General features: G+C 34.9%; 1 protein-coding gene across 2 annotated transcripts in view; it reads left to right on the top strand.

Annotated features, from left to right (window-relative positions):
- EMC2 (ER membrane protein complex subunit 2) overlaps positions 1 to 27,166 on the top strand; it is a 58,426-nt gene that overhangs the window by 11,425 nt on the left and 19,835 nt on the right. For both annotated transcript variants that reach the window (XM_007427420.4, XM_007427422.3), the window contains exons 3-10: positions 170 to 234; positions 4,662 to 4,747; positions 6,339 to 6,396; positions 14,883 to 14,968; positions 15,126 to 15,185; positions 19,630 to 19,711; positions 20,614 to 20,724; positions 23,319 to 23,423. In XM_007427420.4, coding sequence (XP_007427482.1) covers positions 170 to 234; positions 4,662 to 4,747; positions 6,339 to 6,396; positions 14,883 to 14,968; positions 15,126 to 15,185; positions 19,630 to 19,711; positions 20,614 to 20,724; positions 23,319 to 23,423 — 653 coding nt within the window. The remainder of the gene's footprint in view (positions 1 to 169; positions 235 to 4,661; positions 4,748 to 6,338; positions 6,397 to 14,882; positions 14,969 to 15,125; positions 15,186 to 19,629; positions 19,712 to 20,613; positions 20,725 to 23,318; positions 23,424 to 27,166) is intronic.

Here is a 27,166-nt window from a genome sequence, read left to right as displayed (position 1 = left end):
TTAAAACATGTTTAGCAAATATTCAGCTTTAGCACTAGTGTGATGGGTTTCCGTAAGATTAAGTATACTAAAGTTATAAAAAGCAACATCTCCTACAATTTGCTATTAACTAATTAGCAGTTTTGTGGAAAAAAAATCTCTGTGCTTCATGATATTTTGTATTACCTAGTTTGGATAATATATGAGCAAGTGATGATCGCTGCGTTGGATTGCAGCCGGGATGACTTGGCATCAGTAAGTATTTCAACTGACTTCTTATGCAAATCCAGTAAATCCAATCTCTGCTAACACAATAGAGAAGAATTCTCCTTATATTCTTGTGCAGTCCATTACTGAAGTAAATTTCTGGAGTTTACTATTAGGGCTATGTACATCTTTTGAAATAGCTTCCCTTTTAAATCTTTGAAACATCCATGTCTTTTCCGAGACTCACATGGCTGATTTGTTCAGTGGTTATGCAAGCACATATTTGCAAAGTTATCCAGGAGTAACATTCAAATGTTTTGCAGAGCCCTGTTCACTATGTCTTCCTATGAATCCCTTCAGGAAGAAGGAATTCTATGAAATAGCTTATTATACCATATAAGAAGCTGCTCTGGAAAGGAAGAATGATTGAAAACTATGAACTTTTCAATTTTTTAAGCTACTAATTTCTTCTGGACAGTTAATAAAACAAAAATGTGATTTTGGGGAGCCAGGCATCCATTATGATGAGGGATTTTATAATGAAATATTGAAGTACTTGGAATTCAAAGTACAATAATTTATTACAAGAATGTAATCTCATCATTTTATTTTTTGGACTTTCCAAATTGTATGTTTTTAAAAATTGAGGGCACCCCTGAGTGCTCTAAGCATGATAATAGTTCAATAGCTTAAAAATGGAGTAGTAGCATGTCCCTACAAAGCTATCCTTTTTTCAGTATTATGGACATGTTTCTTCAGATTTTGTTTTAAAATGTACTGTGATGATGGCTTGTTCCACTTCCTCCATGTTGGCACTTACATATCATTCAGTTGTTTTTGTTTTTAATAATAATGTATATTCATTCAATTCTTCACAATGATCCATCTCTCAGTTATATGCAAATTGTCTAGCAGGGGTTCTTCAGTTGATACAAGGTGTTTTTTTTTTACCTTATCTCAATTTTTCAAATGGTTCAATTAACAATTTAATCCCTTTTCTGTAGAGGAGATATCCAGATTTTGCATCTGCATTTTATTGTTTAACTGCTGTAGAAATGTTACTTTTTTTCTCTTTGATCAAAAAGGAAGAGAGCTATAAAATCAGTTAATCTGTTTCTTGAGGTGGAAGAGCAGATGAATATTAAATCTGTGTAGAGTTTTCAGTCCAAAAATTTGGATAGCTTAATAGTAGATTAATCTTTTACTTTTTACGTATTCTTGAGCTCATTCTTGGGCAGTGCATTAAAAGTTATGTATTTTAAAATACTTGATATTTTAATAAGAGAAACAAAGTTGCTTATCATTGTTCGTAAGTCATGGACACAAAGGATTAGAAGAATCATTCACAACATCTCATTTTAATTTTTCAAAGATGGAGAAAATGACATGAATTTAAAATCACTGTTCAGAATATAAATGGAGTTATAACTGTGGAGAAGTTTAATTGGCTATTTACTCCAATTTGCATACAGCTTCTGGTTAAAGAACTGCGTGAGGCTGTGCCCCCCCCCCTTGTTGGTTCCATTATAGTGCTTATATTGTCATAAAATTGCTCTTAATGTTTACGTAAAGCCTGATAGTTTGAGAATAAATCTACCACTGTATTTAGAAAAATTAAGCATATTTTACAAAGTGAAAATAAGATTTTACATGTTGTGCATTGTTTCACTTGCTTTATCCCATTGTATTGGCCTTCAATAATAATTATTTCAGAGTCTTTTAAATAAATTAGGAAACAGTTCTGGGTATTTGAAAGCTGAATTCAGGACGTCTTGTGGTGGTAATAAAATAGTGTTTTTCATTGAAACCCTCAATTAGCTAAAATAAAACATCTGTGTAAACTAGTTTTCCAAAGTTCAAAGCAAACATCTTATAATTAGAAACAAGAAATAAAATCATACTAAATGATCTCTGATTATATCAGGTCAAAGCCACCAAGCACAAGGGCAGATTTAATAGGACCCCCAAAATGCAAACCTTAAGTTTTCAACACCACTTGTCAATTCACTGAGAACCTCTGTCTTATGTTGACTGAATTTTACTTTATTGATCCATATTCAATCCATATTCATTACAGGCAGTGATTTAATTATTTCTGGGCTTCACCTGAATTTGATGTGAATTTGATGTGAAATAGAAAGAAAATAGAGCTTCATGGGAAATAATAGAATTGTCAGGAAACAGCAGGGCTGTACCAGCCAGCAGGATGTAAATGTACCTTCCTCCTCTCCTGGGATCAAAATAACTTGTTTTTCTTATCAACTCTGTCTTAAAATCTGATAAAAATCAGAACCAAATATTCTTACTCTCCCCCCACCCCCACCCCAAAAATATACATTATGACTTAAGTATAGGTAGTCCCCGGGTTAAGAACACCTAACTTATGGATGACTCATAGTTAGGAACAGAGCCTATTGTCGCAGATTCGTGTTAAATACACAGTGATTCGAGTTACATACCACAATAGTTCAAATTCATTACGCAATACTACTTATACAGTATTATATAATAATACTGTTCTAGCTTATATACAAATCAGACTTAAGGACAGATCTTGGGAATGGAACTTCTTAGGGACTACCTGAATATTTGGCACCAGTTTCTTTTTTTCAGGAATGGAGAAACAACTGCATCTTAAAATAGACCACAGTCAGTTTTTTGTACGGTAACATACTTATGATTTCCAGAATCATAAAGAAAACTTTAGGCTTTTATTGAATTACACTCTTAAACCTCAACAAATGAGAGACCTGTATTGGGAAGAAATGCTTTCCATCAGTTCCAGATGAAATATGGTATACATACATTTTGATCTTTTAGCATCGTTTCTTCCATGGTGCAACATCTCCCGTAACTACGAGTCTTTCTGTTCTTTTCCCTTATATCTCTCATGTGACCATATTTCCCATATATGCATATACCTTCACAGATTTAGTGAGATAACTTATTTTTTTGAAGCCACCTGTAATACAAATAAGTCAGATTTTTCAGTCTGGATTTTCCTTGGCTCATATTGGATCGATTATGATATTTGCCACAGTTTCCCTTTTTATAAAGTATTATTAATTTCCTTTTTGGCTTATTTTCCCACTTTAAAAAAAAAGAAAGGGAGGAAATAGCATTTGTCATGTGGATTATGTTAAAGTGTTACAAAATCTGTATTATATAAATTATGGAATTATTGCTGTATTAATTTCTGGTTTTAAAACAAAAAAGATAAAAAGAGATGTTGGGCTGATTGTCTAGTGTACAGTTTCCCCTTTAATTCCTAGAACTGCAACAGATTTATGGATTGTTTTCTTTCACTGACCAGTATATTTTGTTTTTTGTTTTTTACTGAGACATGTTTTTTTTTCAAATGATTATAATTGAATTTGTTGAGATTGCCTGTGATGCTAGAGGTGCTAAGCCTCTACTACAAAATTATTCAGCTAAAACAGCAGGAAGCTAGATATTCCTTGAGTTGCCATGTGTGCCTAATGGTCATCAGTGTCCCTGATAGGACCACTATGTTTCCTCATAATTTCATTCATTTATATGCAGTGTGGAAGAATAAAGGCAAGTGAAGCTTGGAAAAATACATTAGGAAAGGCAGAGGCAGCATAGATAAATATGGTAAAAAACCTGAGTTGCCTACTTGGGCGTACTTTTTAGCTGTGGGTCTTCAATTGAAGAGAAGAATCCAACTCCATTCTTTTCACCTTCCTTTGTGTCTTTAATCCTCCATTCAGTCTTTCAAAGTCAGATCCAGTCTTTTAATTGACAATCCTGTTTGAGGTCTTACATTTACTATCACTTTTATTCATTATGATCACCTGTCCTGTCAAATATCAGCTTTTCTGTGGCAGTTTTTACATGTAGAACTTCCAGCTACAAAACATTTAATCTTTTTATGTATATATAATGTGCATGTTTTATTATTTTTGACCGCTTCTAATCATGTCTCCAAGAACTTGTGATACCCCCAAAATAGTTGAATTTGGAATTTGTTTCTGTCTAAAACGGCATATTAGATGTGCATTTAATAGCTGTTGCTGACTTAGCTGAAAATAATTGCTTTCATTTTAAGTAATAGACTTATTTGTGGGTAAATCCTAAATTTAATGTGATTTATTTTTGATATAAAATTGTCCATAAAGACGTTTTTGCATTCACTTCCCTATTACCGAATTCTCCTAGAAGTGCAGATTGCATTATGTTTGAAAAACAAAAACTGATCTTGTTAATCAGTTATATGTTCCTTTGGGTAAAATCCTATTTATTGGACATGTTTGTAGCCTGAAGTCTTGGTTCTGTGTATATCCTGGTATCTTTCAAATATTGCTGGAGAAGTGTTAATATGATATTTCTGGTTGCACTGGGATGGGTCATTGTCAGATGAGTCTCTTTGTTACTGCATTCAAATAAACATCACTCAAATGTTTGAAAATTATGTTCCTTACCTACTCATTTTTCTTTATATTCTGAATTTATAGTTTTGCCTTCAAGAACTAAGACGGCAATTCCCTGGGAGCCATAGAGTTAAGCGGTTAACTGGTATGAAATTTGAAGCCATGGAGAGGTAACTGAATTCTAAAGAATATTTTCCAGATGCAGCCTTAAAAGACGTCTCCCAGAATTTAAAAAAAAAAAAAAAAGTGAAGGAGTAAATTGTGTAGTTGAGAGTAAAATATGATAGTTATAAATGAATATTAATAAAAATGGAAACATTAGAGAATAGAATAGAAATATATATTAAAAATTAAGATTGTGCAGCTGCTAAAATTTAACCACCTTTTAGAGACTAGAAGCCAATAGTCCAATTTGTTTGACACTGTCCTGTGTTATAGAACACTTTGTTCAAGAGTTCTGTGCTCCGCTCATAATCAACTATATAAGCTAGAATCTTCACAATGTGTTTCCTTAAAGAAAAATAAATACTTCTGGTTTTGGAGGAATATCTTTTTTTTTTTTCTGGCATCTCTGAAATTTCAAACAAATGGGACTAATGGGACTAATGTTTCTAATTATTTAAGGAAGCTTTCAGAATATAAATTGACCAGTTTTGAGCCCCAACATCTATTGAACATTTCTGGTGAAAAGAACAGAGAGGGATAAGCTTACCAGCATTGAGGCTTACAAAAGTCATCCCTATCCACTAACATAAAATAAAAATATACAGGTAGACCTCACTTAACAACTGCCCTGTTTAGCGAATGTTTGAAGTTATGACAGCACTGAAAAAGTAACTTTGCGACCAGTTGCCACATTTACGACCGTTGCAGCATCCTCAGTCACATGATCAACATTCAGGCACTTCGCAACCGGTGGGCATTCACAACTATTGCAGTGTCCTGCAGTCACATGGTTGCCATTTGCATGCTTCTCAACTGGCTTCTGACAAGCAGAGTCAGTGGAGAAGCCAGCAGTAAAATCACAAATTTCCATCATGTGATGTCTCACTTAACAATCTTGCTTAATGAGTGGATGGGAAGTGATGGTCTCACTTATGATTGCTAAGCATGGACTGCCTGTAATAGAATATGTCTGGCATGGCTTGCTTTTAGGAAGGTTGAGAAGCTGTTGTCCTGAGATGCCACTGTTATAACTGGAATAAGCAGCTGAAAATGTTTGAATCTTTTGCTGAAAAAGCTATGCCTTCAGATGGTTCCCAGACAAGTGAGAAGAGCCTGATTATAAAGAAAATTAGATTCTAGTAATATACTTCAGTAATAACATATAAATTCTAAGTCCACAATTCTAACTTAGATTCCTGGCATCTCCTGGAGAAGATCCGCTGAAACCCAATAAAGCAGTAAAGGTGTATAAACTTTTTATTAAGTGATCCTCAAGGCAGGTTACAACAATTTGTTAATCAAGATGAAAAGTCTGCCCACACATGGTAACAAGGATGCTGAGTCCTAAAATTCTACTTAAGTAATGTGCTCTAGTTTCTGCATTCAGGCTCCAAATGCACCAGCACCCAATCCAGCCACTTTAATGGATACAAATGAACACCATTATATACATTTATGTCGGTTTCTGGATGTTATTTTCCAGCAGTTTGCAAATACTTGCATCTTACCGGGTTGGGATGAATGGCTTTAAGTATATAGAGATGTTAGAACGCTGTTAAATTTACCTGCGTGTGTTTTCTCTTCATATGTTTGCAGCTATGATGATGCAATACAGTTATATGACAGGATTTTGCAAGAGGATTCAACAAACACTGTAAGTTAAATAGAAAAATAAGCATAGCCTTTTTTTCTTTGTCTTTATATTCTTACACTTTCCTTCTTGTTAATACTTTGTGTTAAAATTCCAACATGAAAATCACCAGATTTAATAAATTTCTTAGATGTGGAACTTACGCTTCTTGCCTTGCTGTGGTAGAACTACTTCTCATTGTTTTATTTGAATGCTGATACATGCTGTAGACTTCAGAGGAATAGTTTGATATATTTTGAAATGTTAATGAAATTTGTAAAAATCAGATCATAATTTTAAATAGTTGTGAGAGAAAAATATCAGCATAGCTTGAATACAAACATAAGTTATTTTCATACTGACCATTTAAAATTATAAAAGCTTCACATTTGGTGAAAGCTAAGTGGCAATCTTAAACTGGCTCCAGTAGTGGTTTTTATTCCCATGACTTTTGAACTACCATATTTTTCCATTAATAAGACGCCCCCATGTATAAGACGCCCCCCACGTTTCCAACCCAAAATTAAGAAATCAATATTTTAAAGATAAAGCAGAACACATTTTTATTTAGTAATTAGGTAACATTTACATGATACACTTAGTGGGAGGAGGTCCAAACTGTCTTTCTGCAGCTCTGTTTCCATGCTCTTTTGCATAACTGATTACATTCAGTTTGAATTTTACAAAGTAAGACATTTGTTTATTTATTTTTTAATTTTCCGACATCTTTATGGGCTCAGAATGCTCTTACATTACTGGTCCCTGTCGCATCTGCGCACTGCCTACACACACTCCACCTCCAACGGGATGTGTTTCAATTGGTTTGTTCAGCATCAGCTGATATCAGTTACATAAGGCTCATGATTGGAGGAAGCCAAGACAAAGTATGGGCAGTTTCACAACTGCCCGGTTCTCTCCTCGGCTTACTTCCTTGTATAAGACAACCTTCAATTTTTAGCGTAACGATTTTAGAAAAAAGTATCGTCTTATACATGGAAAAATACGGTAATTGAAGTGATTTGGGAGGAGGGAAAACCAAGCACGCACCCACATCCACCCTTTTCCTTGTAATGTATTGTCTACTGCTAATCACGGGAGTCAGTGGATGTTCTGAACAGATTTTGGAGCCAGGATTGATATGGACAGGGACAAATAAGCAGAAATGTAACATTGGCAGCATTCTTTTGGGTTGTGAAAACCATTCATCTAATAAAAGTGTGCATCAGTTTTAAAGTTATTCTTCCCCTGAAGAATCAAGTAAGCAAGTTGGAGTTGCTTCAGCACTTTTACTGGAACAGCAGGTGACTTCAGGGGTTGTCTTAACAACTTTGATTGATGTCTCTGCTGTTGTCCAACTGAAGAAAAGTGAATCTCTCCACAATAAATCCAGGGTGGGTTTCTGCGATGTATTTTTTATGGGGCTGAATTTAAGAACTGTTCATAAATTTCACTCAGTATATCATCTAGTGTCAAGAACAGTAGGAGAGGCTAAGTTTTTGTGATGTGTTACATCAATTCAGGGACCAGCCTAGATTTTTGGTTGTGGTTTTTAAGTCCTGAAGAGTTTAACATGAGATTATTTAACGGATAATCTACAGCACTATAAATGTGTCCAAGTGTACTGTCAGTGTGGAATTCCTGCTTTTGGGTTCAATAGTAAGAAAATATTGGATTAATATGTACAATGAATAGGGCCTCATATCTTTGGAACTCTCATCTAAGATATGCATGTATTCTTTTCATTTTAAATTTAATTGCTGAGATTTATTATTTTCTTATGCAAGAAAATTGATTAATTAGAATGTTGTTTTTTGAATATTTCTTTTTTTAAAAAGCCTTACTGATTAGAGTGAGGATGAGATGCAAATAATTCTGAGAATTGAAAATAATTGATTAATTTGCAATATTTTTGTAATCATAAACAAATCATCCTGAAAATAGTGAGAACCGAAAGTATTAATGCTATCCTTCCTTTTAGATAAGTAGCTATTCTGATGGATACAAGAATAAACTGATCAGATACAGTAATTTATTAAAAAGTGTATATTGCTTTAGTTGCTTTGAAGCAACTGCTTTTAAAATTACTATGAAACATAAGAAATATTCAGTTGGAGCTAATGAAGCTGCATAAAGCATGTTTGACTTACAGTTAAACCTGAATTAAATAATGAGAGATTGAGTTAACTGGAAAACATTTTTGAAATTGCAATATTGATGCTGTGCTTCCTATTAACATTTATGCTTTTTGTTGTGTATGAATCCAGTTTCTCATATTTCCAATTCAAAACATTGAACCAAAGCATCTTAAACATGACAGATCATTAATATCAAAAGGGTACTATTACATACGTAAATATTAGTACTGAGTACCTTCCCATCTTAAGTTTATTAATCTGCAGTATAGAGCAAATGCCTTTTATTTAGGCAAGTATGGGTAGTTTGATTTTGTGTGCTGAAGAATGAAGGTTAAGTAAAAAGTTTTGATAAATTGTCAGGTATTGGAGTTGTTTATATGTCATCTACCTGTTAATTATTTCCATGTGCACATATGGCTGCTGTAGGAAAATAAATGCTTCATGGTTTTAAACTGAAACTATTCCTGAGTTTGTCTTGGCACTAACCTGAGCTTAAAGCAGTCTCTTATGGTGTGCTGACACATGGAGTTGCTTAGATATATTAAACATTTTCTGTTGTTTGGCAAGTGATACATCAGCTTTCGTTCACATAAGTCATGTAAAGATCACGCATTGCAGGAGCTGACAGTTTGAGACAGGAAAGATAGGGGCTGCATAAGGATGAAAAACAACTTTACTACCCAACAGTTTTTTCCATTAGAGTACAGAGAGTTGTAAACCTTTCCTTATATAATAGAAAAGTACATCTTAATGCCAGTCATTGTTGTATCTTGCAGCTATGAAATGAGAATAGGAACAAATATTTAAATGTTTAAAAAGAGGCATTCAGTAGATTTCTATATTAATACTAAACATTAAACAGAGTCCTAATCAATGTACTATTTAAGCACTTTCCTGATGGGAGGTGAAAAACAGTTCTGAGCAATGCAACATATGTATGGCCAAGTTTTGTTACAGTCCATTAGCTTCAACAGAGGAATCCTTGGGTAGGAATTAATCTCTTTCTCCAGCTCCTGATGTGTCTGATAGGTTTCCACTCTGAAACTTTAATACTTTTAAAGCATTCTCCAAGAAATATTTCTGTGTCTGTGGAAGGAAGCAGATGAATTTGGGGTATGAAAGTAAGACATCTCGTGGGAAAGTGACTGAGAATGTATGATTGTTGCATTTGTTCACGAATGTCAATGTTGTGTCATTATGGGTTTCCATCCAGTCACCTTAATTGTACTATGGGCAGTAGATAGATATGTAATTTTTGGAGAGCCTTTTTGGTGCTTTCAGAAAACTGGAAGGTATCTGTCATAAAACAGTACGATGGCAAATGTAGACAGAAAACAATTTTACCAAAATGAAAAACAAGTAACATACCTGAGAAACCCATCCCTTTTACTTTTTCCATTAATCTGATGTTGGATGCAGTCCTATATCCAGAACCATTGCTATTTTCTTTAAAAGGTTGTCATGATTTCTGTTACAATCTTTTAATTTTGCATATAAAGCAAAATGAAACAATGCAAAAAAAAAAGTGATGGTATTTCCATGTTTTTCATTAACAGAAATGCAATAACTACATGTGTTATTACATGCTTTCATCACATTTTGTTAAACATCACATTTTCCCAATCCACACTGATTTTTAGCTCTTAGCTGTACTTTCTCATGTTTTAAAAACTCATTCATTAACACATAAGAAACATTCATTTGTAGAACAAATCCTTATATAATTGGAAAAGAATTATAAAGTTTGGGATAAAAAGTCAGTAAATAGTTCTGTGCATCTGTGGGAGGGTTCTTTTCATGAACTGGAGGGATAATTTCTGAAACTAGGAGTCTTATTAGTTTCCATTAGGTCTCAGTAAGATTTAGAAACTGGAACAACAGTTGCTTTTTTTAAACTGAGAACTAAGTTATTATCTAAAGTGTGCATTCATACTTTTTTGCAGTGTGCACGTCTGTCTCTGTGTTCTTGCTTTTAAAATAATGCCTGCGTTCCTTCCAAGTCCTTGGAAATTAATGGGTCATAAGTACTTAAGAAAATTCAATGCATGCTTTACAGAAAAAATGAAAAGATAATCAACATTATCATCTACAGATTAATATGCCATAAGTTCTACCTACTTGGAATAATGGACAAGCTTTATTAGAATGAGGAAAAGGTTTTATTCTCTCTCAAAAAATGTCTTTGTACTCCAAAATTTGTTCACAATCAGAAACTTACTCGGTTAAAAGGTTTTTAAAAAGTACTTGCTTTTCCCTCCCTCATCTATTTGATATAAATTAGCTTTCAGTTTTCAAATCAGACTAATAAGCAAATCTTGTGCATCATTTTAGCGCAATGGCAGATATAGTGATCACCTATATCCAGTTTTGGTTAACAAGGGAAACAATCTCTTTTTATCAGGTAACCTCTAAATCTTAGGCTTCATTGTTTTTGTTAAAGGTCACTGTTACAAATTAAAGCAAAATCACTGAGGACAGTAATGGATGTTGGTATGCAAAGGTTGCCCATGAATGTTGCTATAAGATATTTGATCTTGATTTTCAAGTTGCCAAGTCTGTAGGATCTGATCAAAGGACACCCTTGTGAAAAATATCAGAGCAAAGAGTTTTATCTTCAGAAAAAAGGCAGGCTTCCCTTGAATATTTTTTTTCAAATAATTTTAAAATATTGTGATATTTTGTTGCAGTGAAATATATTTCCCATATATTATGCAAAAAAAAAAATGGGTATAAAATGTGGCAGGAGTTCATTTCATGACCTAGACCTCAAATTTAAATTGATTCTTGAAAAAGCTTTTTCAAAAGTATGTTGGTCTTATTTCCTAATCAAAAGTTAACATGTATTTAAATCCTCACTTTATTTTGAGCCTGCTGACTGTTAATTTTTTTAAAAAATGGAAGATTACTTCTTGAACCAAACCAGGGACTGATTGCTTTTAAAAGAAGTAATAGTTTGAAAAGGTTCATTGTTTACTAAAGAAATCCAGGCTGTATTAGGACACCTTAACCAATTTAATATTGATACTGTTTCTTTAATGTGAAGTACAGGTGGTCCTTGAGTTATGACTGCAATCAGGATCGGAATTTCCATTGCTAAGTGATGCGGTCGTAAAACGCGACATCGCTTAGCGATGGCAATCCCTGCAGTCCCAGTTACTGTCATTAACCTAATCCCATGGTGGTTAGGTAACTTCCTGCTGGTTTTCCACAACCAAAGTCAGCGGGGAAGCCAACAGGAAGTTGCAAGTCCCAGGCTGGCAGGCAGGTAAGTGGCTGCTGCTGGGTGGGGTAGGGAGTGAGAGGGTGCTTAGAGGTGCAGGTGAGGGTCAGGTAAGTTGTGTGAGGGGGTGCACAAGAGGCACAGCTCAGGTTGGGGAGGGTGTGTGCGAGGGGGTGCATGGGAGGGTCAGGGGGTGCATGAGAGGCGGAGTGTGGGTTGGGGAGGGTGTGGGATCAGGTCAGGGAGGGTGCAAAGTAGTGTATGAGAGGCATAGAGTGGGTCAGGGAAGGCGTGTGAGAGTTCAAGGGAGTATGTGAGAAGGTATGTGGGGGTGCACAAGTCACCAGCGTGGCGTGAGCTGAGGGAGGGTGCATGGGTGGAGGAGACTTACCTGACCAACTTGCAACCTTCCCTGCCGACTTCCCCATTGACTTTCGGGGAAGCTGTCAGGAAAGGTTGCAAATGGTACAAATCGGTTGCCAAGCGCCCAGATCGCAATCATGTGACAGTGGGGGTGCTGGGACAGCCAAAGCTCCAAGGACTTGTAGTAACCACCATTCATTCAGCACCATCGTATCTCCGAAAGATCACTGAACAAATGGTCATAAATTGAGGATTCTCTATATACAGTGGTACCTCGGGATACGAACGCCTCTACTAACGAACTTTTCGGGTTATGACCAGCTCCGGCCGCAAAAATTTACCTCGATGTGCGAACTCCGCCTCGGGGTACGGCCATTTTTCCGCCCTGACACGTGGTCCGCGGCCATCTTCCCGCCCGACACGTGGTCCGCGGCCGTTTTCCTGCTGCGCTGCGCCGCATGGCGCCCGGCCATTTTCCCGCCCCTGACGCGTGGTCCACGGACGCCAGAACGGATTAACGGTAATTACATTGAACCTTATGGGAAAATTTGCTTCTGGGTGCGACCAAATTCAGAGGGGGGAACGGATTAATCGGATTTACATTGAACCCTGTGGGGAAATTTGCGTCGGGTTACGACCAACTCGGGATATGCCCAGAGTCACTGAACGGATTAAGTTTGTATCGCGAGGTACCACTGTATATTCTTTTAAGTATGATGGGTTTGCAGAGTTAGCCAGTAATGTAGGGTTTTTTTTGTTGTAAATGCTGATAAATGGATATGGGGAAATTCCATGTCACCAGTTGTGCATGGTTGAACAAAATGGATCAAGCCCTGAAATTCTTTTTGAATGAAAAGGAGAGGAAAAATGTATCTCAAGATAGTTCTCAGGATTCTCTTCTTTTGAAAATCCCAAATACCTTTACAGATACATTCTAGTACAACGTCCCTGCCTGTCAGAATAAGCAGTACCATAAATTGGTTGCTGTATGAACTGAGATAAATCTTCCTCTGATTACGTGTCCATCGTTTTGCATTTAATATGGCAAGTATGGAAGAGTTGTGTTGTAGGGCTGAAAGAACACATAATGGGTAGGTTTGACTCCACGGGTGTCTCTGAAGTCTACTTCTGTATAGTACAGAGCAGTATAGTATTCACTTTGCTTCAGAAATTTCCTGCCAGCAAAGATAGAAAATATTGTTGTGTATGGTATGAGTTTGATGGGTTAAAGCTGCCAACTCCTGCTTAAACCAGTGCTTCTTCAGTTGGGTAGTACCCATCTTTTAGTGATAACTTGGAATTTGGGGAGTAATTGGGGGCTTTTGGGGACTTTTAGGATTGCTGAAAGAATAATGCCATATATTTAGAGAACATAGGACTTTTAAGTGTGTAGCTATTGTGGGTCTAGTTTTTTTCCAGATGACAGCGAAACAGTATGTGGGAGAAAGATTAAATAGAAATTGGGCAGAGCAATAATGAGAGATCAGTTTACTAAGTACAGATTGTTTGTTTGTTTATTAATTAAATTCGTATGCCGCCCATCTCCCCCAGTGGGAGTTTTAGGTTATTGATTTTCCAAGTTTAAATTCCAATTTCATAAAAAGTAATAGTGGTTCCAAGATTTATCAAATTATTGCTTTTTTTCCCCAAATAGTATATAGAATAGTATATAGTATATAATATATATAATAGTATAGAATATACTATTTGGGAGAACTTAGAAGCGTTTGGCTACCTGTAGCATAAGGAATTTCATGCCCTGTTCAGTGCAGGTGATCTTAGCTATTACGCCCACTCCACCAACTTCATCGTCTTCTGATCTGATCAAACGTCCTTTAGTAGTGCAAGATAACGATCAGTTTATACATGCATACATGTAAGGATATGTTTCCACTGGTAGGAAGCTTAGGAGTCTGAATGGCTTCTGTTGTGTGGGAATACTGCGGTTTACAAACAGGGCAGCAGCAACTGGAAAGTCTTAATTCCAGATCATTTGAGGAGGCCCTACTTGTGTATTTTTGAAGGAATGGCATTCAGAGGTGAAAAGAAAGAATCCCTATCATGGCAATGAACTGTCTCTTCAGCTGCTACAAATGAAGTTTGTTGTAAAAAAGGGGTGGGGAATCAGCAGTTTGGTGGATGGTTTGTGCCCCAGACTGTTAGGGCATGCAGCCTTTTGTTTACCTGTTACGAAGTTGTTAATTCAGTGGAGCAACTGCCAGATAATTTAGAGTTTAAATAGCTGTGATAGCAACTGAAATTTTCTTAGAGTTGTTATACTGCCAGGAATCCTTTGCATAGTATTGGCTATCTTTTTATATGTGATTACTGCAGTATGCAGAGGTTGCTTCAGCAAATCCAGATTCCTGTTTTGAGAACATTGTGTCTAAAGAATTCTTTAGAACAGAAAGAAAAAAATCTTGGAAACCTAGAAGTACAGTATGGTCATCTCCAGTGGCTGTCTCACTGTGAGACAAAACACATAAATGATAGACTGAAAGACTGGGATTCTTTACTGGTTGTAATTGTCAGAACCTGGACAATCACTTAGGATACATACAGCTTGCACATATAAATTAAAACATAATGTCAAAGCAAGAAGGCTGTTTAAATCTCTCAGCCGGATGCCATTGTGTATGAATCTGTGTGTAAATTCCAGTCAAGGAGTTGCTCAGCAATACAGTTTTTTTTTTAATCATTAAAATAATAATTTGCAAAGTCAAATTGCCTGTTTCTCAAAAACCCAGGAGGGATCTATGAGCACATAATCTTCTGTTAATTTTAACCTATAGGCAGCACGAAAACGTAAGATTGCCATTCGGAAAGCCCAAGGGAAAAATGCTGAAGCCATCCGAGAGCTGAATGAGTATTTGGAACAGTGAGTGTTTTATAAGAATATTCATTGTGTTTTGTTATCCTAATCTCTTTTTTTAATTAAAAAGGAATTTACATTTGATTTATTTCTTTGCCTCCTTGCTGTTCATTTTATAGAATCTATTTTTAGCTGGTTTTTTTCCCCCCCTTCCTTTGTTCAGATTTGTTGGTGACCAGGAAGCCTGGCATGAACTTGCAGAACTTTACATCAATGAACATGAGTAAGTTGTTTGCAAAGCCTAGTTCATAAAGGGCTGAGGAGGGTTGTTCTTTTTTTTAAACATACAAAGAAGGATTGCTTTCCTAAGGTGATTATTGGAAGATCCCCAATTTTATGCTAGCAGAGTAAGTCGTATACATACAACTATTTTTCCCAGTGGCCATTTTTTCCTTTTTATAACTAGGAAGGAGGTTTTTTTTTTAATTAGAATGCATTTCATGTACTTATCAAATTAATTTTATTTAAGCTGACATATTTTTGGTGGCTTGGTTGCAAACATTTAATTAATATTGCCTGATGTAAGTACCGATTCCCTAAATTCAGGAAAAGGCATGCATGAGCTGTATTTAAAATTTATCAGTCTTCTCTGAAGAGACAGGCTAGATATGTTTTGCAGCAAACATGAATGTTTTCTAGACAATAAATAAACTGACATTAAAATAAGAATGTTGTCTCGGATAAATAACAGCTTGCAGTCAGAATGTTGGCACTTTTCTATTGGATCTTTAGTGTTTTTGTTAGCTTTTTATTGCTTTAATGACAAGGGGAAATCCCAGCGTGAGCGGATTAGTGCACAGCTTTAGTTCATTTTTTTTAATATATAGCATTAATTCTAACCTTCATTCCAAAAGCAAATTATTGTGATTTTTGTCTCCGGCTTTATTTTTTTCAGCCCAGATTTAAGTTTTGCTATGTTGTTGCTTTCCCTGCTTATTTCAAAGAATAAGAAAGTAATGAGGTTCTCAAAAGGAAAACAAAATAGCTTTATTTCTCTTTTTAAAGAAGTATTTTAAATTTGTTGTATAGGCCATAGATTTCAACACATCATTTTAGAGAATTGTTCTCAGTGTGTTACCAGTATATAATCTAAGTGCAATATTTATAACAATTGATAATTAAGGAGTTCAGAAACATATTATATTATTATTTTGGCCTCCTGTGGCATATTTCATTAACACTTTTATTGTGACATACTCTTTCATGGTCTAGATCAGTGTTTCTCAACCTTGGCAACTTTAAGACAGGTGGACTTCAACTCCCAGAATTCCCCAGCCAGCATGGCTGGCTGGGGAATTCTGGGAGTTGAAGTCCACAAGTCTTAAAGTTGCTAAGGTTGAGAAACACTGGTCTAGATCATACTTTATCAGAAGTATGGATTATTACCTTCAATTGACAGGTGCCAATTAGAAATACATATTGCTATAAATTTAATAGTGGGCATAAACTATTAATAGTGGGCATAAACTATTAAGGCAGTCACTAATTTTATCTAGCGGGTGTAGATAAAATTAGTGATTAAAAGAAAGTCAGGTTTTGTTTCAACTGGATGGATATTTTCACAAAATCCATGAAGTGTACGTCTTTTAAGTATTTCCCTTTTTTAAAAAAAGTTAAATAAAATCAGCTTTAATACAACAGATGATAAAACCTACAGTTACATCAAAATGTAACCTTGTATTATATTGTTAAGGCAAATTACAAATACAGTTACATTTAATGAGTAATGCGTAGTACAAATGTAGTAAATGTCTCAAAGAATAGGGACATTTACTTTACATCTTGTAGGGAAAATTAGTATTTTCACATGTACCTATCAAGCTTTATTTTTGCAAGTTATGCTACTTAGGCTATAATCCAGAAAAAGAGTAAAGTTTGTTAAAACTAGGTACCTGGATTTGAGCTATTGTCTGTAAGTGATCTCGATCAATGGGCCCAGATCATTTAGTTGTATGGATTTGTGCTTGGCTCAGTAACACTGTATTAATGAACCAAAAAGGTAAAGGACAAGGATTACATGATAAAAAAATTTCTGAAACACTTTCAAAATGCTGTTTATCATCTATAAAACCATATATGGCACAGTGCCAGGTTTTGTCAGGAATGGCCTTACAATGAGGCCTTTTCTCATTTTCCTAATTCTGTATGGACATGTAGAAAGGGTCTGCACTAAGGAAGGGGTGTGTGGGCCAGAAGCATTTGTAGAGGTCCCCACATTATGCATCTTGTCCCCAATGGTATATTTGGCCCCTTCTCTATTATTATTATTAAGATTTAGATTTAATATATGCCCACTCCATCCATTTTGGTGATCTGGAAGGCACTGATCAACCATATTTTTAAGTAGGATTTTGTCTTCTAACAGTGAACAAAAAGACAGTGGATGATCTTTTAGTGAAATTATTAGCTATGTTTCAGTGTTTTAATGATGTTTTGGAAAGATTATTTTTGTTAATTTTTTTATTGGTGTACTGTTAATTATACACCAAGCAGAATTGGTTGAGTGGAACAGCACAGAATTAGTAACAAATAATAAATGCATATATACATGCATACAAAACCTTTATTTTTTAATCAGCAGGTTGTAGGTAACTTTAGTTTCTTAGATTTCAGCTCTAAGTAGGACTAAGTCTGGATTTCATCCTTTCAGATTACTATATGAAAATCTGTAGTAGGTCAGTTGTTTTAATCTATTTAACAGTGTCTTAAATAATGTACTCTGCGAAAAGGCAATATAATAAAGAGCATTGGATCTCTTCATATGCAGGCAGGTACACTAGAATGGTGAGTTATTCAGAACATAATTGATTAGTGCTAAGAACATTTAAAGAGGAGGTATGGGGTTTTTTGGAAATAATATTGACTATACAGTAGTTATTTACTTACTTAGTCATAGCTGAAATACTTGATTTTTTTCTGCATAAAAATTAAGGTTTGTTTCTTCTGTTGTGTTTTATGAATACTAGAATCATTTCAGGATAATGTTCCATGAATATTCTCTAAATATATTTAGTGCTCAGATTTTGCTAACTCATAAAAGTACTCAAATATCTATTGCCTTTGCTGAGGAGAACTTAAGGGGGTCTAATATATCTCAAAGGCTTCAGATTGGGCGGGCTATTCTGAATGAATCTAAGTGCGTATCATTAATTACTGCTGCCATTACATTTTCAGTTCCATAATATGCTTGTATTAAAACTACTTTTTTTTTTGTTTTTTTCTGATGCCTCATTCCTTTATGAGTTTGAACAGTATCTTGTTTTTACTGAGATTCAAAACCAATTCATGCATGCTTCTTCCCACCCCCATTTAACTGGCCAACTAACTGCTATGACTGTTAAGCAGAATTACATTTTTAAGCTAATATTGTTCTTATAACGTTAATAAGTGATGTGGGTGCCCATGTGGAATTTTGTGGAGGGAGCTGGTTGCCAGAAAGAGTCAGTATTTCCCATTTTTTATTCACTCCTCCCCAAGCCGGAGGAGTGAATAAAAAGCTTGTGGAGAATTTTCAGGGTCCAGTAAATTCAGTGCAAGGAGTTAAACATCACTTCTCTTTTTAAGTTTGTCACATCCTTATTAAGGTGTACAGGTAGTCCCCAGGTTAAGAACACCCAGGTTTCAGATGACCCATAGTTAGGAACAGAGCCTATTGTAGCAAAATTCAAGTTAAATACACAATGGTTCGAGTTTATTACACAGTACTATTTATACAGTATTATACAATAATATTGTTCCGGCTTATATACAAACTTGACTTAACTCGTTCTGAAACTGGGGACTACCAGTATTAAGATTTACAAATAAAGTTCAGTTCTGAATATTGGTGATTACAGTTATCAAGTTGCCTTAAACAAGGCTTTTGGTGTAGTTGTTCTACAATTAAAGCAGTTTCTTTGTTTGCATTTGTTTTTAAGTGTGGTTTTGTAGGATAGACTGGAGTCTGATTTTGTAATAAAAGTTGTGGCTTTTGTTCTGTTCTTTTTGAAAATGTGGGCTTGGAACACATGTTTGCTGGTAAATCTGTGCAGCTACTAAGCATGTACTCTCTCGCTATCATATGCAAAATTTAAGAAGTCAGTTGCCACAGATCTTGAAAGCTTGTAGGAGTTGTATATATTTTATGAAATGTATCTGTTTGAAAGATGCCTGTGTGACTCAAGGTACATGTCTTTAAGAACATTTAAACATATTTAGCTCACATGAACAGTCAAACTAGTATAATGAAGCATCATTTAAAACCAAGTTGTATATAAAAGCACCCTGCACTGTACTGTACCTTTCAGTTTTTCATAACTTTGAGAATGGATAAATTTGGTACAATCTTTAGAAATCTTTCTTCCTTTTGCTAAATAGAACTTACAGATTACATCTTCAGTAAGATTGTGAACTGCAGATGCTCTGAGGAGCAGTGTATCTTTTTGTGGATAAGATTTCTATAAATCCAGTTCAATCTTACCCAATTTGCAAAATCTTATCCACAGAAATTTCTTTGTCACTTAAATTGCATTTAATTTACCACTTTCTGCTTTTGCCTGTTCTATAAAAAATTGATCTATTCTTACTATAATAATTTTGACATTGCTTTCGTCCTGATATTATAATAAAGACCCAAAGTTTCTGTTTTTCTTTACCTCTCCTTTTAAATATTATTTCTTTGTCTTCAGCTATGCAAAGGCTGCCTTTTGCTTGGAGGAACTCATGATGACTAATCCTCACAACCACTTGTATTGCCAACAGTTTGCAGAGGTGAGTATTTTAGAATACTATGAGCAGCTAGTAATTGTCCAAAAGGAGTGGTAAATTGGCAAGATATACTGTCTTCGTAGCCTGCTTGTTTGTCATCTCCCATTCAATTTCTCCTGCCATGATTGGATCACATCCTTTTTGCCCATGACATCTTTCTTGTTTTCCAGTCAGAAGTCCTTTTTTAATTAGGATATCTTTATAGGGTTTTTTCTAAATAATAAATTTAAATTAAGTTTTTTAATATTAAACTTAAATTTGAGTTAAGTTTTTTAATTTCTTAATTTGTTATTATAATCTGTAAAAGAAAAGCCCACAAGAGCATACCTTTCTTATATACTAAACAAAACTAATCTTACTTATATATTTGTATTATGCTGTACAATTAAATTATTAATAATTGAAGTGAGTTTATTTAACTATAGGTAAAAATGGGAGGCAAGGATGCAAACTGGTATATGCAGGACAAATTACTAGACAGTTCTTCAGATGGATTCCTGACAATGCCTGAATTAAATATCTAACATCAAATATCTCACATGGTAAAATTTCTTTTTAGGGAGGAAAATTGCTTAGCTTTTCCATGTATGCAATGTATGATAAATTACATTTTGAAAAAAGTGACATATTTAGAAAGTCATAGAGAACCAGCTTGATCTAGTGGTTAAGGCACTGGGCTAGAAACCAGGAGACCATAAGTTCTAGTCCCGCATTAGACATGAAAGCCAGCTAGGTGATTTGGGCCAGTCACTCACTCTCAGCCCAACTTACCTCACAGGGTTGTTATTGTGGGAAAAATAGGAGGAGAAAGGAGTATTATGAGTTGAGTTATTTATAAAAAATAATAAAGGTAGGATTAAAAAATATAGAAGAAATGTCTGTTAAAGTATACTTTTAATTTGCAGGTTAAATATACTCAAGGAGGGCTTGAAAACCTTGAGCTCTCACGAAAATATTTTGCTCAGGCATTGAAACTGAACAACCGAAACATGAGAGCATTGTTTGGTCTTTACATGGTAAGTCCAGAAAGCAGTGTATTTTTGTTCTAAAATAATTTACCTTCTTATTTAAATTTGGTAAAGGATGGTGGAAGACATTTTCCAAACTTACTAGTAGAAAAGAAGGAATATTTTCAAGATTTACTGTGAGAAAGGCTGGATTGGCTCAGTTCTTCTTTAGTAATAAGTAGATTTACTTAGCATTAGTAACAAATTCATATTTTCTGTCCATTTTGTTATTCAGCACAGTATCAGCTTTCTCAATATTGAATTGTGGTGATGCCATAGTCACACCATAGAAGTTAAGGTGAAACTTAAGAGTAACATTTGTTAATTTATTCTAAATTATGTGCAGATTTTCTGAATAAATTAGTTTGCCTCAAACAAATCCATTGGAAAGATGACTTTGAATAGTTTTGACTTTGAATAGCTTCAATATGACTTTAAAATATGACTTAGAATAGCTTCAAATATCTTTTCAGCTATGAAAAAGCTAACACATTTTGTGTGGATGTTTCTTCTCTAAAAAAAAAAAGAGTAAATACTAATACATTGTCCTATTCCACTATATTGATAGAGCATGTATAAGTAGTGAAATAGATGTATGCTTGTGATGTTGTTCATTCATTCATTCATTCATTCATTCATTCATTCATTCATTCATTCAACCTATATGGTCGCCCTTCTCAAAGAGCTCTCATGGTTGGCTAACAACAATTTTTAAAAAAGCAAAAAGCAACAAAAAATACAAAATAAATAGACAATTGGCAGCCAAGATAAAAACAACATTTTTTAAAACCATCTATACAAACACAATACAAATATTTCAATAAAACTTTTAATAGTTAAAGTACTATTTTCCTATCCTGAAATGTATTTATATAGGAACTTATTATGTACCACAAATGCTGATGACCTGTAGGCTCCAATAGCTTCAGCCAGCATGGCACAAGTTCAGCAAATCAGGGTGATCAGACAGATTTCCTATCTCTGATTTATAGGCAGAACTCTGAAAACAATGAAATAAAGCCAGAACCAGGACAAATGCTTTTGAAGTTACATATTTACACCCAGTTCTATACTGTAAGAGCCATATATTACTGTGGCTTCTCTGCTTCCCTCTTTTGAGAATTGAAATTAGAATGTATAATCTCCCTCCATCTCATATATTTTCTATTAACAAAGACTCAAGCATTAGCTGTGATAATTAAAGAGAAGCAGTAATACTGAGACAGCTTTCTTGGCATTAATTTTCTGAAAGATAAAGCATTATTTTCTTCATTAATTTTTTTTTTAAAAAAGCCTCTTAAGTATATCCATGGCTGTCCATCCATGGCTTTGCCAGTTATACACCTGTTCTTTAGTACTGTTCCATGAAATCAAACTTGTTCAGGTGCTAGATCTTCCAAATTTTGATTAAAAACTATGTATAAAGCATGAGGAGCTTATTTTCGGTTTATCTGCTTTTAAAGTAGTACTGTAAATTTCTCCTAGTACTCCTGAAACAACAGTTGTCAAATTTATCAGAATTAAAATACTATAAATAAAGCACAATATGTCAGCAAGAAGGTGGAATATAGAGTGATAATTTCATGAAATGGCAAAAACATTTTATTTATTTATTTTAATTTCTACAGCTGCCCATCTCTCTCCCATTTTCTCTCTGAAGTTGATTTGTGACTTTTACTTAACAATCTGAGCATGAAATTTGACTTTAAAAAAAAAGCCATATCAAGTAAAAATTTTCGTAGAACTAGCAACCAGGATATGTTACCTTTGCATTGTTTGTATTATCTGGAAACAGAGCCTTTCCTGCTCTGTATCTATGAAAAGCAATTCTTATTTTGAAATTATCCCAACATGTTATATATTAGGACTTAAAGCCAAAATAACACATTTCTTATATACAGTCACATCTTCAGTATCTGTTAGTACTGATTCTGATGGTATTGCCTCCAGTGTTCTCAAATTGTACTAAATCTTTGGTTTGAATTGGAAGTAACTGTTTTAGTTGTACCTTGAGACTTGGCCATATATACTGTTTTTGTTTTTAAGTAGCAAATATCTGTACAGTATGGCAAAATGATATGGTAAGCATATCAATTAATTAATTAATTAATTAATTATAGCCCCTAGGGTATATGAGCCAAGCCTGTTGCTACTATATAAGTTGTGTGTCTGGCCCCCAGTGCAATATGTTTAATTTAATTATGTTTTATTATTTTACAATTTTCCTTTCTGTTTGATGTTTTTAACTCTTGCTAGCCATCCAGAATCACTTGGCAAGTGGACAACCATATATGTTGAACAAATAATAAATACCTCTGTTTCAGAAGCTGTTCCATGACATGAGGGACTGTTGTTTGCAAACTGTGAATTCAAAAAAATTCAGAAAACTAGCTTTTTGTATTTTGGTGAACAAATCTACTACCACAACTATGACTATTGTCCAATAGAACCAAAATATTTATTTATTGCTTCTGAACTCTGAGTTAAAAGGTGATATTTCAGGATAGATGATAGGACAAGATACATTTCTTTCCATATGTATACAATTTTTTAGTTTAATTGTAAAGATTTTGTTCCTATTATGTTTTCTGTTGTACTTGTAGTCTGCCAGCCATATTGCCTCCAATTCCAAGGCTAGTGCAAAAGTGAAAAAGGATAATATGAAATATGCTAGTTGGGCTGCAAACCAGATCAATAGAGCTTACCAGGTAAGTATGTTGTTAAACTCAATAAAATTTGTGTACTGTATCGGTTTTTAAAGCTTGTGCGATGCAGAAATGGACATTGTTTAAGATGATCAGAAAAAGCCATGCACATTCATATTTGGGTGATGGCCTATATCATACAGAGTTTTAAATAATCTTTCTTGTGGAATCATGAATATACAATAGAAATTATTTAATTTCTGAATATGTGAATGTTATTGCTTTCAGAAGGATATATTGAGCATGTACAAAATATGCACCATACCTGTCTTTAATGTCTTTTTTCCCCAGCATTGCATCTTCAGAAATTGTTTTTTTCCAGATTCCATGAGACACAAAGCTGTTTGCTAACTCTCAGTGTCCTTTATTAAATTTACTTCCGATGGACTTTCTTAGTTTATTTGTTACATTACTGTATTTACTGTATTTATCTCTGGCCTTTTCTCATGTGGGTCTACCCTAATTTTATCTCCATAAACCCTGTATGCAGAGAGATAATGAACTGGTCCAAAGTTCACACAATGAGCTCCCAATCCAACCACAGTTTTTTTACTGCCCCATTGCACTGATATATTCTTGTCTAAATCTGACTAGAACCTTTGACTAATCAGGTTTGGATATTTTTGTAAATGGAAAATTATTATGGCCACATATTGTGAACAAATAGCTAACTTTGTGTTCAAACAACCAAAATCACCCCTCTGTACATGGACATCACCATATAGAGTATATAATAATCAAATTGCCTATATTATTGCTAAAAGGAGGCAAAAGAGCTCAATTACAGCATCAAAGATGTGGCCAGGCGCTGACTATGGAACAGATCACAAATTGCTCAGGTGCAGGTTCCAAGTTAAGCTAAAGAAGAAGAAAGCCAGGCAGTTTCCACAATATGATCTTGAACATATGCCCACCATTTTCAAGGAGAACATCAGGAATTGCTTTGAAGTCCTGAACCTCATTAATAGACGATCAGAGGAATTATGGAATGAACTTAAATGAACTGTTACGGATGAATGGGAGAAGAAACTGCTGATAATGAAGAAAGAGAAGAAAGCAAACTGGATGTCAGAACAAACTGTGGAAATTGCTAAGAAGAGAAGACAAGAAAAAAAATCTCAGAAAAGAACTTAAAGAGTTTCAGACAGCTGTTAGAAGAGACAAGAAGTATTATTATAACATCTGTAAAGACGTTGAAGATGGAACCAGACCTGGAAAAACAAGGAAAATCTTTCAAAAGATCTCTGAACTCACAAGGAGGTTGCAACCTAAATTGGTATGCTAAAGCATGCCATTGAACAGATAGTAACTGATTCAAAGGAGATCAAACAAAGGTGGAAGGAGTATACTGAAATACTGTACAGTAGAGATGTCAACATCCAAGATACTTAGAAGATGTTCCCTATTTACAAAAATCTCTGGTACTAGAAAATGAAGTTAGATCAGCACTCTGGTGATTACCCAGTAGGAAGGCTGCAGGAACTGATGGAATACCCATAGAAATATGGCAATTAACAGAAGAGGAATCTGTAAAAGTTCTAACCAAGCTATGCCAGCAATTTTGGAGAACAACTCAGTGGCATTCCAATACCAAAAAAATGAGACTTAACAGACTGTGCAAACTATCATACAATATCCTTAAGCTCACATGCTAGCTAAATAATGCTTGGGATCATCCAACACAGATTATAGCCTTACATAGAAGGAGATTCTAGATGTTCACAATGATTTTAGAAAACATAGAGGGAAAAAAGGCATTATTACTGATGTACAGTGGATAATTGAGAAGGCCAAATAATATCAAAAAGAAGTCAGTATGTGCTTCATCGATTATAGAAAGGCCTTCAATTGTGTCAATCTTATCAAGTTGTAAAAAGTGATCAGGAAAATTGGAATCCCAGAATATCTCATTGTCGTCATGAGAAATTTATATACAAGTCAGGAAGCCACAGTATGGACAGAGCATGGTGAAACAGACTGGCTTCAGGTTGGCAAAGGAGTATAACAAGGCTATATACTGTCCCCTTTTTTATTCAACCTATCTCCTGAATATATATTGAGGGAAGCTGGATTGGAAAAAGATAAGCATGGTTTTAAAATTGGAGAAAGAAACATCAGTAATCTATGCTATGCTGATGGTACTATCCTGATAGCCAAAAATTCATGGGATCCACAAGCTCTAGTAATAAAACTCAAGGAACACAGTGGGACTAAAAATTAAAGATGAAGAACACCAAACTAATGACAACAGGTAGAACAACCAGCCTTAGAATTGGCAATGAATATATCAAAGTGGTAGACAGCTTTTGCCTTTTAGAATCAACCATCAACAGTAAAGGAACAAGCAGACTAGATAGAGCAGCCATGAACACCTTGGGAAAAGATACTGAAATGCCATGATGTGTCTATTCCTACAAAGATCAGAATCATGCAAGCCATGGTATTCACTGTGACACTTTATGGAAGCAAAAGTTGGACTTTAAAGAAGCAGGATAGGAAAAATATTGACACCTTTGAACTTTGGAGTTGGAGAAAACTCCTAAGAATACCATGGACAGCCAAGAAAACAAGCCACTGGATCATCGAACAAATCAATCCAGAGTTCTCAATTGAGCATAAATGGCCGGGCTCAAATTATCCTACTTTGGACCTATTATGTGAAGACCTAGCTCTCTGGAGAAGGCTCTAATGCTGGGAAAGGTGGAAAGAAAAAGAAGAAGAGGACAACCAGCAGCAAGGTTGATGGACGCAGTTACACTGGCGATGAATGCAACGTTGGAAGGCCTGAAAAACCAGGTTATGGACAGATAGTTATGGAGAAAAACTATGTGGTCACTAGGAGTCAACAACAGCTTGATGGCACATGATCAGTTGTGAACAATGCATAGAATGCTTGCTTGTTTGATTTGTAAGGCCACCTAGTTGTTGAACAACTCAAGGTGATTACAGTCCAGCAGTTTTGTTTTGAGGGCCTTTTCATCAGTATATTGAGAGCCTTTGCTTCAGTATATCTTTGCTTTGAGAGCCTTTGCCTCAGTATATCACCACCCAATACACAGTGTTCCTTCACACTGCTATAAATATCTTTAATGGCTGGCATTACCACAATGGTGCATTATTGCAGTTTGGTTTAAAAGGTAAGAATGTTATCTTAATTTAATAAAATAGCCTACTGCTTTGGGGTAATTGATTCATTCTTAATCACTGACAATGGATGCTCTGATTTTATTTTAATAAAGATTAAATACCTAAGCACACATAGTTTAATAATCTGCAAGTTAGTTTTCTCGATGTAAAAAGTAAGAGAAGTATCTGTATGAAATTGATTTAAAAATAATATCTATTAGTAATTTGTAAACTTGCTGCTAAAATTCACTTGTGTAAAATTAGATACAGGTAGTCCCCGGGTTAAGAATGCCCAGTTTAAGGATGACCCATATTTAAGAATGGAGCCTATGGTAACAAAATTCAAGTAAAATACACAATGATTCGAGTTAAATGCACAATGGTTTGAGTTCATTGCACAATACTACTTATACAGTATTATACAATAATATTGTTCCTGCTTACATACAAATTCAACTTAAGGACAGACCTTGGCAACGGAACTCGTTCTGAAACTGGGGACTACCTGTACTAACAGTGACCTATATGCATTATTTCTAAATTCAGCAGTACAAATTAGAAAATGCAATTTATATTTTATAACTTTATGGTCCAGTTCCAAAGCTATTGGGACGTTATGT

The sequence above is a fragment of the Python bivittatus genome, unplaced genomic scaffold (genome assembly GCF_059951505.1).
Source record: "Python bivittatus isolate LINGU-HERP-01145 unplaced genomic scaffold, Pbiv_v1 ctg000590_np1212, whole genome shotgun sequence".
NCBI classification, from domain to species: Eukaryota; Metazoa; Chordata; class Lepidosauria; order Squamata; family Pythonidae; genus Python; species Python bivittatus.
The sequence above is the reverse complement of the archived record's forward strand: the minus strand, read 5'-3'. Positions and strand labels throughout refer to the sequence as shown.